Source organism: Lonchura striata, chromosome 7 (genome assembly GCF_050655825.1).
Source record: "Lonchura striata isolate lonStrDom1 chromosome 7, ASM5065582v1, whole genome shotgun sequence".
In the NCBI taxonomy this organism is placed as follows: Eukaryota; Metazoa; Chordata; class Aves; order Passeriformes; family Estrildidae; genus Lonchura; species Lonchura striata.
In genome coordinates, this window is record NC_140709.1 from 14,470,490 (window position 1) to 14,487,381 (window position 16,892).

General features: G+C 38.5%; 1 protein-coding gene across 1 annotated transcript; it reads right to left on the reverse strand.

The window, feature by feature from the left end:
- Positions 1–75: 75 nt before the first annotated feature.
- On the reverse strand, positions 76–16,844 carry PECR (peroxisomal trans-2-enoyl-CoA reductase). Its single transcript, XM_021526181.3, has 8 exons — positions 16,701–16,844; positions 13,509–13,642; positions 6,050–6,215; positions 5,076–5,157; positions 3,446–3,542; positions 1,153–1,263; positions 428–539; positions 76–306 (listed from the first exon to the last, which is right to left on the reverse strand). Exons 1-8 carry the CDS (start codon positions 16,816–16,818, stop codon positions 218–220), a joined length of 909 nt encoding a protein of 302 aa, XP_021381856.3. The 5' UTR covers positions 16,819–16,844; the 3' UTR covers positions 76–217.
- Between the last annotated feature and the right edge of the window lie 48 nt (positions 16,845–16,892).

Genomic DNA, 16,892 nt, shown 5'->3' on the forward strand with positions numbered 1-16,892 from the left:
TTTTATATCTTTTCCCTCCCCAAAAGACTGAAAGTTTTCAGAGTGAGATTTTCAAAGAAGACACATACAATGTAAAGCATTTCAAAAGTTTTAAATATAAATCAACAAAAATCAAGGCACTTAATGTAGTTACATATGAGCAAAAAAACATTATTACTAAGAATAATATGGTCAAATCACAAAGTGAGATTATCAGCAAGGGTAAAATCTCTTTCTTTTACAGTTTTGGTTTGAACTTGCCAGAAACAAGCTTTTTCAGCATTTCAGAATTTTTTCCTTCTGGTGGTGAGGGCCATTTGTCATGATCTGAGGAAAACAAATAAAAGAATTTACTTAGCTGATTGAGAAATTAGACATTTTACTTTGGTCTCCTCCCACTGTACAACTTCATGCCTTGAAAGGCATTGTTTTGGAGCCCATTTCTTACCGGGTATTTCTAGGCTATGGCCATACAAACTCTGGCCACCATCCACGACCATGGTTATCCCAGTTATGAATGATGCAGCTGGAGACAGCAGGAAACATACAGCAGGAGAGATCTAGCAAAAGAATGACATTTTAAAATCTTAAATTTAAAATCTCAAATTTTAATATTTCTTAAACAGCTGGGAATTGTTCATGTCAAAGAAGCTTGTGAAAACTTTGACAGGCAAGGTCTAGTAAGATTTTCTACTTAGTAATTAAAACTGTAACAGCCTTAAAGCCATCCTTCCAGCCACAAGCATTTAACAGAGGAAAAACAGAAAACTGTCACAGAGCAGCATCAGATACCAAAAAAAACCAAAAAAAGGTTGATCAGTTTATCAAAGATGCACATTCTTGGTGGAAGAGAGCTAAGTGCATTTAAGATACACTTTTTTTCCTTAATATTCATTCTTTCAGTCCTTTCTGCTGAAATCAACTTCTTCAAGAAATAATGTCTACTAATCAAACACTTCAGCTGTAAGAAGCAGCTGAATGAAATTTTCTGTGTAACAATGACTACTGGTTAAGTCTCGCACTTGGCACAACCACACATTGCTACAAGCTTTCTTCTTCTTAAATATTCCATCACAATGCAAAAGTAAATCTTTTTTGTTCTCCATATAATGAAGTGGCTTCAAAATAGAGAGACAGAAGTAGGCATATCAGAAGCATTCTGAAATACATTACCTCCTCAGGGACAGCTGACCTCTTGGCAGGAACCTTTGGTATGCTCTTTAACCACATCATTACACCTTGTTCTCCATAGTTTGCAACAGCAGTTTCCGAAAATACCAGTCCCTATTTAAAAACAGCACAGTGAGACTTAGTTCTCTTGCATACATTTAAACTAATCATTCTAAAATTGTGAAGTTGTCAGTACTGATTTTCTGTGGGACTGAACTATCTAAAGAGCACTTGAATACCAGTTTCTGAATGTAATGGCATAGTATAATTTATACAAGAAGGTAATTTGGCTGCTAGCCACATCTCTGTTCAAGCACAATAATTCTGATTATTCCAATTCTCTGCTGTCACTTCAATAACACAAAAGTGGAGTATAAAAAAGCTCAGATGCTGCTTTGAAATTTCAAGCATTTAATGTTAAATTACAGTAGGAAACTACAAAGCCTCAAGAATAAATTCTCAAAAGTTTCTTGTCATCTGTAGAAGCACTAGACCGATTTATTGTGAATTACAGAAGTGGACAGATTTCAGTCAGAATTCTGACTCTCCCTACTTAGCTGATCCAGAAGCAGAAAAAGATGACTGTGTTTGCTCTGGTGACCACACAGTCACCAGAGTGACTAGTGAGAAGGAAGTTTTGAGAAGGAAGATGGCAAAGTGAACACAGAATTACATCCACCAGTTAGGACAGAACTTTTGGGACTCAAGTATAAGTAAAATAGCAAAATTTGAATTCACCCATGGCACATATACTAAGATTTTTAAGATACCTCTATAATGTATGTGAAACTCCTTCTTTCAGAATGCTCACTTCCCTCTCTATGTATCCATTTCCTACAGGTTCCTCTCCTCCCATAAAGCAGTAACAATTTTGTATTGTTTGTATTGTTACCTGATAAGTCCACAAAGGTGACAGAAGTCTTATTGTAACTACAACATGGACTTTTGTTACCAGCATAGTAACAAAGCTAGCAAATACTTCTGAAAGAGCCAAAGCCCTGAAGTGTTTGCATGTCAAAAACGTCTTCTGACATGTGCTATAATATCTAATCAGCATGAGTCATTAGGTAATTAGCATGCCTGAAAAGTATATTCACATAATAATGCTGTCTTAATTACTTACTTCCCCAAGACTTGATAAATCAGAAAAAACAGATAAACAGGAAATACAAGTCAGTACATCTTAATATTTAACATGTCTCCAGATGAACTGGGTCTCACAAAGGTTACATAAAAGCCTTTACCTGAATGATTAACACACATCTGCCATTAAGCATTCTATGCTATGCCAAACAAAGCAAGCCAGATGTTTTAGGACAAGAGGCATAACAGAATACACAGACATTCTACAAAAATAGTAGCAAGATCTTCCTAGGGATCACTTAAACAAACATGACACTTATGACACTCACTGTGAGATAAGCTAAATTCTGACTGTAGAAGTAGCTGGACAAAATTTATGTTTCCTCTTTAATTTCAAGGGAGTAAATGTGCAAAATAAATTGTGGATAAGAGAAAATTACAACAGATCACACATTCTCAAATGTCAAGGCTAGAGCTTCTATACAACTTTTGTATCTGCAGCACTACAAAATCTGCTTTCTATACAGTTATTTAAAACAACTCTACCTGCTGTCTACTTCCTCAGAAATGTGGCAGGCATATTTTAGCTGACTTGTATAGTGGCTTCCTGTCTGCATGAATTTTTTATGAAAAAAAAATCAAACCACACATTTTTATACATGATTTCTCTGAGAGAAAGCTACACTCCAACTACAATCTCTTTATATGCCTAAAGCTAAACTAACTTAACATGTAGGAGACAAAGTAAAAGGCATTATACGAAACATTCAGAGATTTTCAAAATAAGTTTGTACACATAGGTAGAAACCATCAGCATACCTGAACCTCAAACAGAAAAGGTTTCCTGAATTCAGAAGTAAAGTATCCATTACTGAAACACAGAGCAATCAGTAATTTTATATCAAGGCTTTGTAAGACAGGTCACCAACTCCTACCAGTATTATTTCATTTAGCTATAAATAAACTAAAAACCAAGCGTGCCAAGTTAAGGCAGAAAGCAGAAGCAATTTTATCCCACATCCTCTGACTCATCATCCAAAAGTACGAAACACTGTCAAATGGTCCAAAGAACACAGTAAGGGAATTATAAATAAACAAATATATAAATAATCCACAAACAGTTACTGGTAATAAATTTAAAAACCTGTTTTGGTCCAAAAGCTCTAACTATGTGTAATAGCTGATTTTAATCAGATCATTTGCCATTACTTACGGGAGCAACGCTGTTGATTCTCACTCCATTGTGAGCCCATTCTAAAGCTAAAGTCTTGGTTAGGTTATCCACTGCAGCTCTTGCAGCTCCTGTGTGCCTATGGAGAAAAGAAAGCCAAGGAAGCATCTGTTCCCTTAGCTAGGTGTGTCCAGTGTTAATTCTACTGCAGCCTCATTAGGGTATTCAGAGTGGTTTTCTGTGGCTGGACCAAGCATCTGCAAGAGAGAGACTCTCTAGTTTCCAAGTTTGACCATAGCTTCACTGTTTAAACAAGCCATGCTGTGATTTCCTGTCATTGCTAGAAATACTTAAAATCTCTTTTCCAATGCAACATGGGGTCAGCTACACTCTACTGCAGGAGGGGGCTTATAAAAAGAGAAACAACTGAAGTTCACTGTGTAAAACTACCTGTAGCTTGCACAGGTAAAGCAAAACTTGGAAGAACAGTGGTCTGGAAGATAGTTTAAATCATCTGACAAACATGATTAAAGTAAATCTCTATTCAGAAAATATTGTAGGTAGATGGAGATAGAGACATGAGACTCAGAGTGAACTCCTACGCCTTGCTGCTGTAGTAACCAGTCTGAAATTATTACAAGCTTGAACAAATGCAAACAAAATTACTGCAGTAATGAATTGTAGACAGTTGCAGTCAGAGAAAATGAATAAATTTAGCTGCTTTAGCCTAGCAAAATAGACTAAGAGGAGACAGATACAATAGCTTTTCAAATACAGGGAAAGAATACGAAAAACTTAAGAAAAACCTAAGATAAGTTATTAATATGTTTAGGCCAGAAATAGATAACTTCCAGACACACTCTGAGGAGACATGACAACTTCTATGTTCAAAATTAATACTTATAAAAACTCCTATCAGGTGACTTTTGGCATGAGTGGTAGCTGGACTTGTAAAGGCATATCTTTTTCAACAGTACATTTCTGCAAGAATTTCCAACTCAATTTAATTTGGAAGTAGTTTTGACTAGCCGTCTACATACAGTGGTTACTTAGGAGAATTTTTCCACCATTATTCAGAATGAGCTTGTTTTTCCTCTTAATTCACTCAAATTGAAACATCTTCAGCCTATTTGCCATGACAGTTGAAACAGATACCACAATGGAGATACTCAAATAACTGTAGCTTCAGCACCACCATGTGGATCTCTGTATTTATTCTCTACTGTGAAGAACAAGCTAGTGAGAAAAAAGTGTTTCCTTAAAAGTGTTGGTTTTGAAGCCATTCAACCCTGAATGAGGATGAAGAGAGATAATGCAACACTTGTTAAAAATATATTTTTATATTTCTTCAACAGAAACTCAATTTCCAAGTTAAAAACAAACAAACAAACAAGAAAAACAGAAAAAGGAGCCAATTCCAATTAAAGCTTCACTGGCAAGTCTTGCTTCATAGTTTCTTACAAACAAATGGAGAGAGACCAGAGATGCCATCTACTGGAGGCATTAAGAGATCCCCACATACAGCCAAGTGATACTCCTGCTCTCTCTTGACCTAACCTCTGTATTTCTACACTCTGCTGCTGCCCAGTACACACCTTTCTGAGGTGTTTAGGAACAATTAGTACTTCTGGGGTGAAAATATAGGAAAGTATAAAAAAAAAATATATATTACGACATTCCAGGAAAGCCATTTCTCACGGCAGCAGTAATGTTGACAATGGCTCCTCCATGTTCTTGCATCCAGGCATTGTACACTGTATGAAGGAGGAAGATAACCTATAAATATCAGAAGAAATGCATACAAATGAACTCACCAACTGAAAACCAAATTTGGAGTCTTAACTGCAATCACACTACACATTTGTCATACTGGTTTGGAGAAACAATTGCTGTTTGTACCACAGCCCTGCCAATCCAGAGGTGAGGCCATGAGGAAACAGGCACGGTCCAGGTAAGGCTTAAGGATTGTAAAAAAGCACTTGGTGGAAATCAAGATTTCATGTTTCCATGTAACTTACTTTAATTTCCACATTCCAAATGCTATCTGAGAATGACATACCATACTTAAATTTAAGACTAAATTTATATCCCTGAAGAAACTATTTTCCTATGTTACACAGAGAATACAGGCCATGAAAGTTAAGTGGTTTTCTTATAGTCTTTTAAATGAGTATCCAAGTCAACTGACTTCCCAAACCTGGCCTTAACCAGAAGATCATGCTTGCCTAAATACATTTCTGTATTTATGAACAAATGTAATATACCATTTAATGCAAAGCTTTGGATGAGATTCAGGAAAACAAATATCCAGTCAGATAAGTGCATGAAAAGAATTCAACTCACAGAATCACTAGGTTGGAAGAGACCATCAAGATCATCAAGTCAAACCCATGCCTTAACACATCAACTAAACCACGGCAATGAGTGCCATACCCAGTCTTTTTTTAAACACATCCAGGGATGGTGACTCCACCATGCCATTCCAGAACTTTATCACTCTTTCTGTGAAAAACTTTTTCCTAATAACCAACCTGTATTTCCCTTGACACTGCTTGAGACTAGGGAGACTTGACATTTCTTATCTTCTGGTATTTCTGTAAAACACAAAACCAAATAAACACAAAAAGCTCAATGCTCAGACCTTACCTGCTTTGCAGCAATAGAAGGTCCCTGTCAGATTTGTGTCTATCACAGCATTCCAGCCTTTTGCACGGATGGCTTCAGAAGGACTTGCAAACTGGCCCCCTCCATTATTCACCAGGAAGTCAATCTTCCCATGCAGACTCAGTGTAGACTTCACCAAAGCTTCTACCTGAAACAGTATTTGTTAGTGTGGTATGCTGATCAAGGGCTACACCCAATTTTGTTCTCAGACAGTATTTTCTCCCTCATGCCCTTTTCACGCCGTGAAAAAGAGGAGGTCTAGCCTTCAGAGAGGCTGTAAATTGGTATGACAGGTTTAGGCAGTCAAGAAGGACTGGGCTGTATCCATGTTTACTCAGGAAATTTTGCTGGTATAATGCAGGTACTGCATAGAATACCAGCACCCAGAGAAGAGGGGATTTAAGCTGCCAAAGATTTGTAAAATCAGACACAAAAGCCCACTACATATGACCTACTAAGAATCTCCTGATGCTTCTCAGAAGAGTGGGGGTGTTCACATGAGATCTGCAAAAAGTTCCATATAATAGCTACTGTTATTTTTATCTGACCATATACTTGACCATTTTAAATAGAAATCCTAACTCATCTTGTCGAGTTTTATCATCCTTACCTAGAAGTTTAGTATATTCACTACAGCTCTGACATATGAGTTAGCAATAGCTGGTCTTCTTACACAGAGTAAGAAGGTTAATTGCCCTAAAAAACATGAAGTCTAAAAAATGCGGGAAATATAAGTTGTTTTGTTCAGCAAAAATATTATTGCAAGATAGTAGTAAGAACTCCATAGCAACAACTTAATAATTTAATATTTATCTCAAGAAACAGGAAATGGGACAACATGACTGTTTCCTGCTTACATCATCAATCATAACTAGATACCATGCATCAGTTATTCCTACTCAAGCATATATAAAAAGATAACCTAGCATCTGTGGTCAAAGAAAAACACAATAAAAAGCCAACAGGTGGAACAATGCTGCCACTCAAACAGATTGGGCTAGGGGAAGATATCAATCAGCCTTTCTCTGTATTGAGTTAGCAATAGAACACCAGAAATAAAAAAACGTGCAAGCAATGCATTATCTGTATATCACAATGAGTGTCACCAACCCAGTCTCACAAAGGCTGCCTTACTATTTACTTACTAATCTTTTATTTCTAACAGCACAGAATGCTTTAACAGGACAATATGTATCCTGTAAGGATGCACCTCTTGAAAGAAAAAAAACCCTAAACAAACATATAATGACATAAAAACTAGTGCCTGCTGAGAAAAAAAATAATAAACTCCCATCTTCAAATTCTGAATGTCATCTTATTCCTCACTTATTAGTCACTGCAGGTAGTGGGATGTGAGGAAAAAACACAGAAAACTAAAACATCTGTGGCAGCAGTCCCAAACTCACAGCTTGTGAGAACAGCCACACCACAAGGACATTCCAGCATTTACTTTTCTCTTTTTGTGAGCAAAGGAAAGTTATGTCTGGCTAGGCAGCAAAAGTTATGCTTTGCTCAGCAATATCAAACTCTTCTCCCTGTCAGTCTGAGAATGTTGCTTTGAATATTATTCTCTGTAAGTCACTGAAATATGGGCTCATTTATAGAACAGAAATAGTTTCAGTACAAAGAAGATTTGAACAAATAAAGGCTATTCAGACTGTGGAAAGATGAGAGAGAAGGAAAAACACTAAGAATGATAAAGAAGAAAAGACTGAAAACAAATTAACAGGAACAATCCACTGAGAAGAGACATTAAAGCAACTTTTCAACAGCTGGACAAAATGTATGTTTTTTATGCTATAGCATATCAATTCAAAATGGTTCATATGTTGCACTTAAGGAACTGTTGTTGTTCCTACGTGTGGCACCATATTCTCATGAAAAACAAATTAAAAACCCAACAACAACAAATGCATATCAGTTCTGCTTTCTGAAAGTCAGGAAAGGCCAAAAGGCTCTCCAGTGACACCTCAGAAGGCTCCAACTGTAGCAATCTTCACAAAGTCTTCTGTGCTGTAGAAAAGCATCACTGCAGTGCTTCTCTCAGTTAAAGTAAGCATGGTGACAGCAGCCAGCAGCACAGGGAGAAGGAGGGTCTGGTAGAACATATTTAAATCACAGTCACTACTAAAGAAGATTCTTTTCTATTGCCATAATTAAAATATCCACTTGGAAAGAACTTCTAAGAAAAACTATTAAAGACTCTCTTTGGAAGCAAATGAAAGCTGCATGAAGTAGAGCTACTAGTTTAGGACGTTTTCTTCTGAAAAAGAAAAAAGAACAAAATCAGGCACTTCAGACATAAGCAGAAGACTGGAACTCTGCAATAAGGAACTTCTGTGTGTTACTGCAACTTAGATGTATTATGCAGCAGCACTTTCAGACAACTGAGATGACAGCAGTCACTGACTCAGGGAAAAGGGACAAATGTCCACATGCATTCACAGGTCACCTTGTGTGAGCAAAACACACAGGCAAACACTGCAGAGTGTTAGAGATTTGTGATTTGGTGGCTAGAGCTAATAGGCATTCTGGCACAGTGGTAACAGGTATTTTTACTGTGTTACTGCTGTGTTATTTAAAAGTACAACAACAGGAATCTCTTATCCACAGCTCCCCACCAAGCCAGTCTTTCACTACACGCTTCACACAGATAGACATTAAGTATTTATAAACCAACTGAGCCTATGCTAAGCTATAAAGTTTATTGGAAAAGCTACTAGTGAGCTCAGACACAAGGTATGTGCTAAGCAGCACCGTATTGAGTCTGTCTGAAGTTGTCTTGATGCCCAGCTGACAGATTTTACCCTCGGGGTCTGATCCAGCAGCAGGTTCTGTTGCTGGAGTTCAAGTATGAAAAGGAGACACCATGAATAGAATTCTGAATTTCTGACTTCAAGAACACCTGTGGCCTACCAGAAGTACAAGGATTTATCTTCCACTTACCTAGATATGTAAGCTTCTACTTATCTAGGTGCCAGTTAAAGAAATGTTTGTCTACAGAGTATTGCAAAAAGGCTTTAAAAGTGTAAGGATTTAAAGAGTACTGCTGCCTGTCTCAAAACACTGTCAAGGCCACAGAAGGAACTTAACCCTATGATAAGCCACCAAAGCAGGAACTTGAGAAAAGCATAGAATGGAGGAATTTGCAACAGGAAAGCATTAATTCCAGGCCTAGCAGAGGTAAGATCAGGTTAGAACATCTTGGTTAATGCATCCAGACAAAAATGCCCACTGTGGCAAACTGTGGGAAAGGAAGCAACTGCTCATACACATCACCCCAAGTTAGGGGAATGGCACCTGTGACCACCCCATGGGTAATTGAAACTTGGCCAGTGTGAAGGTGGTGCCTCCAGAAGACTGACATTACACTGCTGCATCCACAGCTTGTGACTATCATCTGGTTGGTTTCTGTCTCTCTCAGTCTCTCTCCCTCCCTTCCTCCCCTTAATTCAGGCATTAATTCTTCATGTCTTGTCCCTGTCAACAGATTTTGCTGTAGCTCAAAATTTAAGACACAAAAAGAGACAAATAAAGATACACATGCACACAGAACTGGCCAGTTTGCATCTCAGCAAAAGAGAAAAAAAAAAAAAAAACAAGACTGATCTGCTCTCAACACATTATGAGGCCAGGAAATATGCAAACAATGAAAATCACTTCAGCTTTCTAATCACTAAGAAGCAACATCTATCACTATATACATGCCAAACCACAGGAAAAGGGAACAGGTGAACAGTTGCTGCTCCAGGATAAGGGCCTATGACAGAATATAGAAATACATTCTGATGACAACATAGAGAAATCTTAGGTTCTCTTATCCTCTACTCTGCCATTTTTAAAAGTAAACCAGACTTTTTATCCTTTACAGAACACTCAATGCAAAACTAGTCAAAAGCAGCAGCAAACTCATGACAAAAATAAGCCTGACAGCTTATGCAGTGGTTGAAAATCCTCCATCAAGCAGGATTATTTCTTGCACATTAAACAAAAAGTAAGCTTTGCTAGAAAGCAGAAGGACTTCTGAGAATGAAGATTTAGAGACTTAAAAATATGAATTCATTAAGCTATTCCCATGCTATTTGCCATCAAGTTTCTGCAGTAATTAATTCACTGCACCTTCTTTGCCTCTTCCTAGGCTAGAAAGAGCTCCAACAAACATCCTGGACTACATGATGAGGGATGAACCTTCTAATGTTTGAATTTCACAGATCCAAACTAGAGGCATGAACCGTGTCATCTTCAAAGCAGGTCAGTTACTTTAAGATTTGCAATAGGAGGCAAAAAATAATCTTCTGGCAATTTGAAAGCACCTTCATCTTTCTTAAATTTTCCCTATTCGATGTCCCTCCCTCCAGTTTATAAAATTCAAACCAGGACAAAATTTATAGAGGCCTTTAGAGAAATGCAGAACAACTAATGGAGAAAGAGGGCTTAAAAAAATGGCATTCTGTAATATGAAGAAATGGCTTGTTCCTACAGGTGATCAGGGTGGATTCCTTTGAAACAAAGATTTACTCTTAGAAAGACTTCTGAGGTGTCAGAATAAATTATATATTAAATTAATTATGTAGTTCTTCAGGAAACTTCCTGGGCTTTGAAGCTTGTGATAAATCACTTCTGACATCTAAGGGAGTTTGAACTCCTATTTTTTTTTTCCTGTTGAAACATTTATAATGTTTTTCTCCTGCACATGTTCTTTGGTACCTAGTATAAGAACTAATAAGGATATAGTGACTCACATAGAATTCTTGCAGAGGCTGTTCCTCTCTACCCAACAATGTGCTCCTGTGATTTCTGAGGTAAATACTCTTCACTCATACTAAGCTGAAAGCAAACAATGAGTTGTAATGTTACTAAAGAGTACCACAGAGCTAACACAGTTGTAACTAGTCTCACTTCTTTCATGATGGAAACCAGAAGGTGACATGCCCTCCCGTCCCCTCTTCCACTGTAAGAAGTTGTTCCTGTATTTATGAAAAAGTGAAGTGAGTTATATTACTGTGTTACTTCTACTCACTATTTGCCTCCTAGGCTAGAAAAATCCTTACCATCTTTTGCTGATTCCTGTTCCTATAACTCCAAGTCCCAGGCACTAAATTTTAAGTTAAGAATGGAGTAGGTTTTGAAAGTGGATGTATAATACTCTTTGAATCAAAGTAAAAGCCCAAAGGTACTTTTCCTCCAGTTTCCACAAGGCAAGCAAGTGCAAATTAGGAAAAAAGTAGTTTTCACCATTGTTGCTCTAGGAAACATAATAAATAAGCAATAGTAAACAGTGGGATGTGGAAAACCTGCCATATACTTCAGTTTTGACAGTTCTTAGCAGTGTAAGTTAACAATTGTTAATTTGAGTTTATCTAGTTTACACTTACAAACCAAAGTACCTTAGTGTAAGAAAGCACTATCCTCACTTCAAATTTGAGAGCTGAAAACACAAATTTCTGGTCAAACAGTAAATGTAGAAATTAAGTAACACATGGTCAGGATTTAGCAATCTTTGAGAATCTCAGCATTAAGAAGAGAACAGAGCTAGAGAGGCACAAGCTAAAGAACAAAAATTACAGGATGTCTCTAACGAACAAAATACATGGTCTTGGAGATGGGCATCTGGAATGGAGAAATATCTACCAGGTACACAAGTTCTTATGTTAATATGCAACAGAAATTGCATTTGCTATTCAGATTGTCAGCAAAAGGCCTATGAAATTTTCATACTAATTTTTTTTATAAGTAGGACTTTAACAGAAATAAATAACAGCAGTTGCAGAATTGACGTGAGTCAAACTATAAGACTAAATCAATAACGGAAAAGTTCAAGACTAGAGTTTCATTTGCCTTTTCCCTCTGAAGTCTCTCTACTGATAGGAGACATCCAATAGAAGCTTCACTAATATCATATGAAAAGTTCTAGGAAAGTTCTGGTGTGCCTGTAAATGGGTAGAGTTTAAATTTGAAACATGACAATTCTAGCAAAGACAGAAGTTTCTTCAAGTATCAGTATGGCTACCCATTACACAGAATAATGCCTAAACTCTTTACACAGCATTATAAAGAAGGCTGGAAAATCACCTTCAAAAATTTCCAAAGCCACTTAAGCCTGTTTTGTCAAATAGGTGTTTAGCCACAATTAAGAAGGAAACAAAGAAGGAACAGCAGTTTAGTGGAGATTATCCCATTTCACCACTCAAGCAAATCCCAAACCTCCCAGAAGGCTGTAGTTCCTACTAATCAATTACCCACTGATACAGAAATAAGATTCACCTGCAGAAGGTTATTAAGCATGCCAGAGTACTTTCTACAAGAAACAGACCTGAAAAAAGGCCTAAACCTTTTTCCTCTTTATTGCTCCTCTTTCCTGTAGCTTTAATCATGCAAGTTGCCCTCTGACATCTGCCATAACCTATTATGTTGCACTGCTGATGCCAGTAAATACACACCTAAAATTCAATGCTAGGTGAAGTGACATACTGCAGAGCCCCAGGGTTCATCTCCTTCAGGAGAGAAAGTCTGAGTAGATCATTATAAATATTTTATAGTACAAACTGCTCCACAAGGGAAGAATTTTAATTTTTATTTGTTTTATGTCTATATCTTAGGATATTTCCAGAATCCTTATAACTACTGAAGGTCATTAATGTCTAGGTTAAGGGAGACCTTGAATGGTTTAGAAAAATGAAGCAGTGATTATTGGAAAATTTTCTAGCTGTCTTCAAAAAATCAAAAATCCAACCTGAAGTTGGACTTTTAAATATTTAACTACAGAGATAAAAAGAATTAGGAGGTGCATGCAGACTTCTGAAGAACCTGGATTACGTACTTTTGCTCTTGATCTTCCATTTTCTGTAATATGAAGAAAAAATTTAAAAATCAACTTGAACAGTAACAGAGCTTGCAATGAGGCACACCTCAAACTGTAACCAAAATTTCTGACACGGCCAAAATATTATATACCTGTGGGGTTTTTTGGCTTTACTGCAAGCCAAACTGATAATGCAGGGCATTTGTGTCAAGTCACAAGCATTCGGATTCCATGCTATGCCTTCTTGTTTGAAGGAACTATTCTGAGGTCTCCATCTTCACAAGTTTACACCCCCTCACTTCTGTCACAGCAATGTGACAAAGAATCATACTAAGTGGGCTCTGTCTTGCTGTAGAACATGCCAGTTCCAAGGCCTGCATCTCCCAGAAATACCTGAAATATGTAAGCATGGTCAGAAAAATATTTGCAAGTATTTACAAATACTTTTTTGCTTAGGTGGCTAACAAATGTCTTCCCTTGGGAAGTACACCTAACCAGATCAATTTAACTGATCTTTGTTCCACCTTTCTCCTGATCTAAGCTACTTTTGAGAAGGCCAGAAATCTTTAGAGATCTGACAATTTATATACAATATGCTTTCAATATGTTAAGCCCCAGAACAAGGTCACTCATCTTTACCTCTTCTTCTTTGCGGATATTGCACTCTATGGGGGTCACTCGGGCAGGACTCATGGAAGCAAATCTGGCATTCAGCTCTTCTGCAGCAGCTTTTAATCGGTCAAATTTACGAGAGGCAATAACAACACTGCAACCTGTAAAGATAAAATGAAACATCATTCAGCTATCAAAATTATGCCATTTTTTAGTAACATCATGGCGATATCTTGTAGGATGTGCATTTATTAGTCACTGACTAGAAAATACAGTCTTGAAGTTCTTGCAAAAGAGAGAAATGACTGATGTCAGATGCTTCTTAGCAACAAGATCCCTCTGTGGCAGGAAAAGAGCAATTAAAAAAAAAATGTCCACAAGATTTCCTCTCCTTCCTGCAGAAGAGAAGATAGCCTGTGAGTTGCAGAGTCAGCAAAGCAGATTTCAGACATCACTTCTGCTGCTTCTGCTCACAGCTGCCTCATTTATCAATTAAGTGATTTAAAGATGCTTCAGCAGATCTTGATTATAAAAAATGCTTGCTCTTAGAACCACAAAAATAATCTTCTTGTACAACTGGCAGTAATTTTGACTAGCAGTGAGTAAACGCAATGGTCTGGTTTTTAACTCTACAATGACTGAAGGAAAGGATAATAGCCTCACAAGATTAATCCCTATCTGCAGTCTACAGACAGTGAGAACAGAGCCCTCACTGTGGCACTGCAGAATCCTAGCTGAAGAAAGGATAGAAAAAAAAATAAGGCAGGAGCTCAAGTACTTTTTTTCCCAGCATTTGGAGGCAGAAGAATTCATTCTACAGAGAAAAAACAAAGTAGGTGCCAACTTTAAGTCAAGCACTCACACTAAAACCAGTCTAATTTCTTCTGTCACACCAGTGGATTCAGGACAGCTTTAAGGCTTCAGTAATTGTTACTACACAGACTAAACCAAAGGACACCAAATTAATTCCTAGTGCAAATACAGCAGGCATGCAATATCATGCAATGGATTAGCAAATTATTAGCCAAGCAGACAAGGAGGTCTTGCTCCTTCCATCATTTTCGCAATTCAGCAGAAGTAATCTCTCCTTCATATCATGTCTGCTTCTCATCTGCTTTAATATAAATCATTCTCAACCAGCCAAAAAAACCAAAGGGAAAAGTTAGTATCTTGCCAGGTGTGGGGGTTCCCCCCCACTCTGTTGCAGAGTGGAATTTGGCCTCTCATATGATCAAGCAAACACCAGAATCAACTCAAAATAACTAGGGGGAGGAAAGAGCAGCAAGCTGTTCATTTGACTCAGGCTGTTTTGTGAAACTATATGTTAAAAAAATATTAAAATTAGAGGAGTTTAATTCTTCCAGGGGAAGCTTTACAACTACATATCCTTAGGAATAGAAGCTTCACCTTTAATTAGTGGCCATCTTAAAACAACACATATAAAGACAGTAGTCTCTGAGGTCTGATTTTTTTTTTAATTAAGAATTCCAGTCACTTGTACAACCACCTAACTAAAGCAAAGTTCATAACATGCCACACACAATTACCAATTAACACAAAATACTGAATCACAGTAGCCCAGTTGTATTTACCAACTTAAGTGCTTATAAATACACACATTGATATAGAATAAGGTCCAGTAAGAAACTATATTTTTGCTAAGTGCACTGACTGGGAGAGGGAGAGATTCTAATCACTGAAAAACATTTGGTACATACTGTGCAAGCTGATAATGTCACTTAATTTTCTTCACAAAGAATGAGCAGACCATTTACTGATAGTGTCAGGGATAAGGGCACAAGTTTCCAGATAAGAGGTTTAAATTTGCCCAGAAGGCCTCAAAGGAGACTGATTATATAAACAATGAATATCATGACCAACATTATGAAAGGAGACAAGTTATATAAACAGTGTATATAATGACTAGCCTTATGTGTCTGCTCCTATGCCTGTAAGTGCCAGTCTCCTTAGCTGAAGTGCAGGACATGTATGGAAATAATTGCTAATCATCATCTTGTCAGTAGTAACCAGCAAGCCTACAGATAAGGAAGGTTACTCAGTCAGTTTTAGGCCCTGTATAGCCCTTTCTTAATTTTTCATTTTCTTTCTTAATTTCTTCATGTGCTTTGTATAGATTTGTTTTCTATTCTGTTCTATTTAAGCTGTTACGGACACACTTTTGTTATTGTATTTTGCTTGAGGAAAACAGCAAAGATCAAATTAAGCACAGTTTTAAGATAACTGGGTAACATCAGCAACCAACAGTGTGATGATGCTTAAAAAGTACCTCTTTAAAGCAGCATGTAAGGACATCTGAAAAAAAAAATACTCAGTTCCCCAGTAATACAAAGGTAGCAGATCTAATCCTCCATTCAGCTCTACAAAGCAAGCGTAAAGCTGCGGCACAAAGGCCAGGAGAGACAGAGATGTCTCCCAGCACAGCCTTAACAAAGAAAGCCCTTTACAATGCAGTGCAGTGGTGCACATTCCAGCAATGCAAACCACGGGAGTGTGACAACTAGAGCTGTAACACTAGCGGTGGTATTCTGAAGACGCTGAATCTAATCATGACAATAAACTATCCAAACCCAGTCTGATGCTGATGATCCCTAGCACTGATGTTGAAATCTCCAGGAAAGGTGTTGCAAAGTGGATGTAGGAGTCATTTCTACCTCTCCTGGTCTCATACCAGAAAGTCAGGAGACTGCCTTTCAGTCTAGGTTTTACTACTTCTCTATATTCAGCGTGGAAAGAAAAGCTACGCCGTGCCTCATGAAGATGTTCTTCAATTTCAGGACGTTCCTGAAATCGCAGACACTGTGAGAAGCACCACGTCTCTAAGATGTAACTGTGCGGGAGCAGTTTAAGGAAACTGCTCTCTAAGAGTCAAGGTTCAAGAACCTCGTAAATCCTCCAGTTGAAACAAGACGAGACCTCACTGAAGGGAGAGTCTGAGAGAAAGGGTCCTGGTTTAACATAACCTCACTGACCTCTGTGTTTAGAACAGCGAGCGTTTTGCGGGCCAAAAGGCACAGTCGCACATCAGCCTCACCTGCACCCCTTGCTGCCCCTGTCACAATGTCCCACCCACGGGCTCCTTGCACCGACAGCCCCCAGCAGGCAGCACAGCCCGCGGGCACTTCCAGCCGGCCCCTCAAACTCCACCCGCCCGCCCCGCGGCCCCACCGCGGCTTCCTGCGGAGCCCGCCCCGCTCCCACCTAGCGCCAGCAGGTCGGCGGCGATGGCCTTGCCGATGCCGGTGCCGCCGCCGGTGACAATGGCGACCCGCCCGCGGAACAGCCCCGCCGCCAGCAGCCCGCGCCCCGCCGCCGCCATCTTCTCTCCCTCCCTCGCTCGCTCCCGCCGCCCGGGCCGCGCCCGCCCCGCCTGTGACGCGCGGCCCCGCCCGC

What these genes read in the sequence shown, in the direction of transcription:
- PECR (XM_021526181.3), bottom strand. Translation starts at nt 16,818, where the DNA reads ATGGCGGCGGCGGGGCGCGGGCTGCTGGCGGCGGGGCTGTTCCGCGGG. An exon ending in AATGGCTTTCCTGGAATGTC is followed by an intron (nt 3,543 to 5,075) that starts GTAATATATATT and finishes TTTTCTCCATAG; the next exon opens with GCACACAGGAGCTGCAAGAG. An exon ending in GAATCAACAGCGTTGCTCCC is followed by an intron (nt 1,264 to 3,445) that starts GTAAGTAATGGC and finishes GTTTTTAAATAG; the next exon opens with GGACTGGTATTTTCGGAAAC.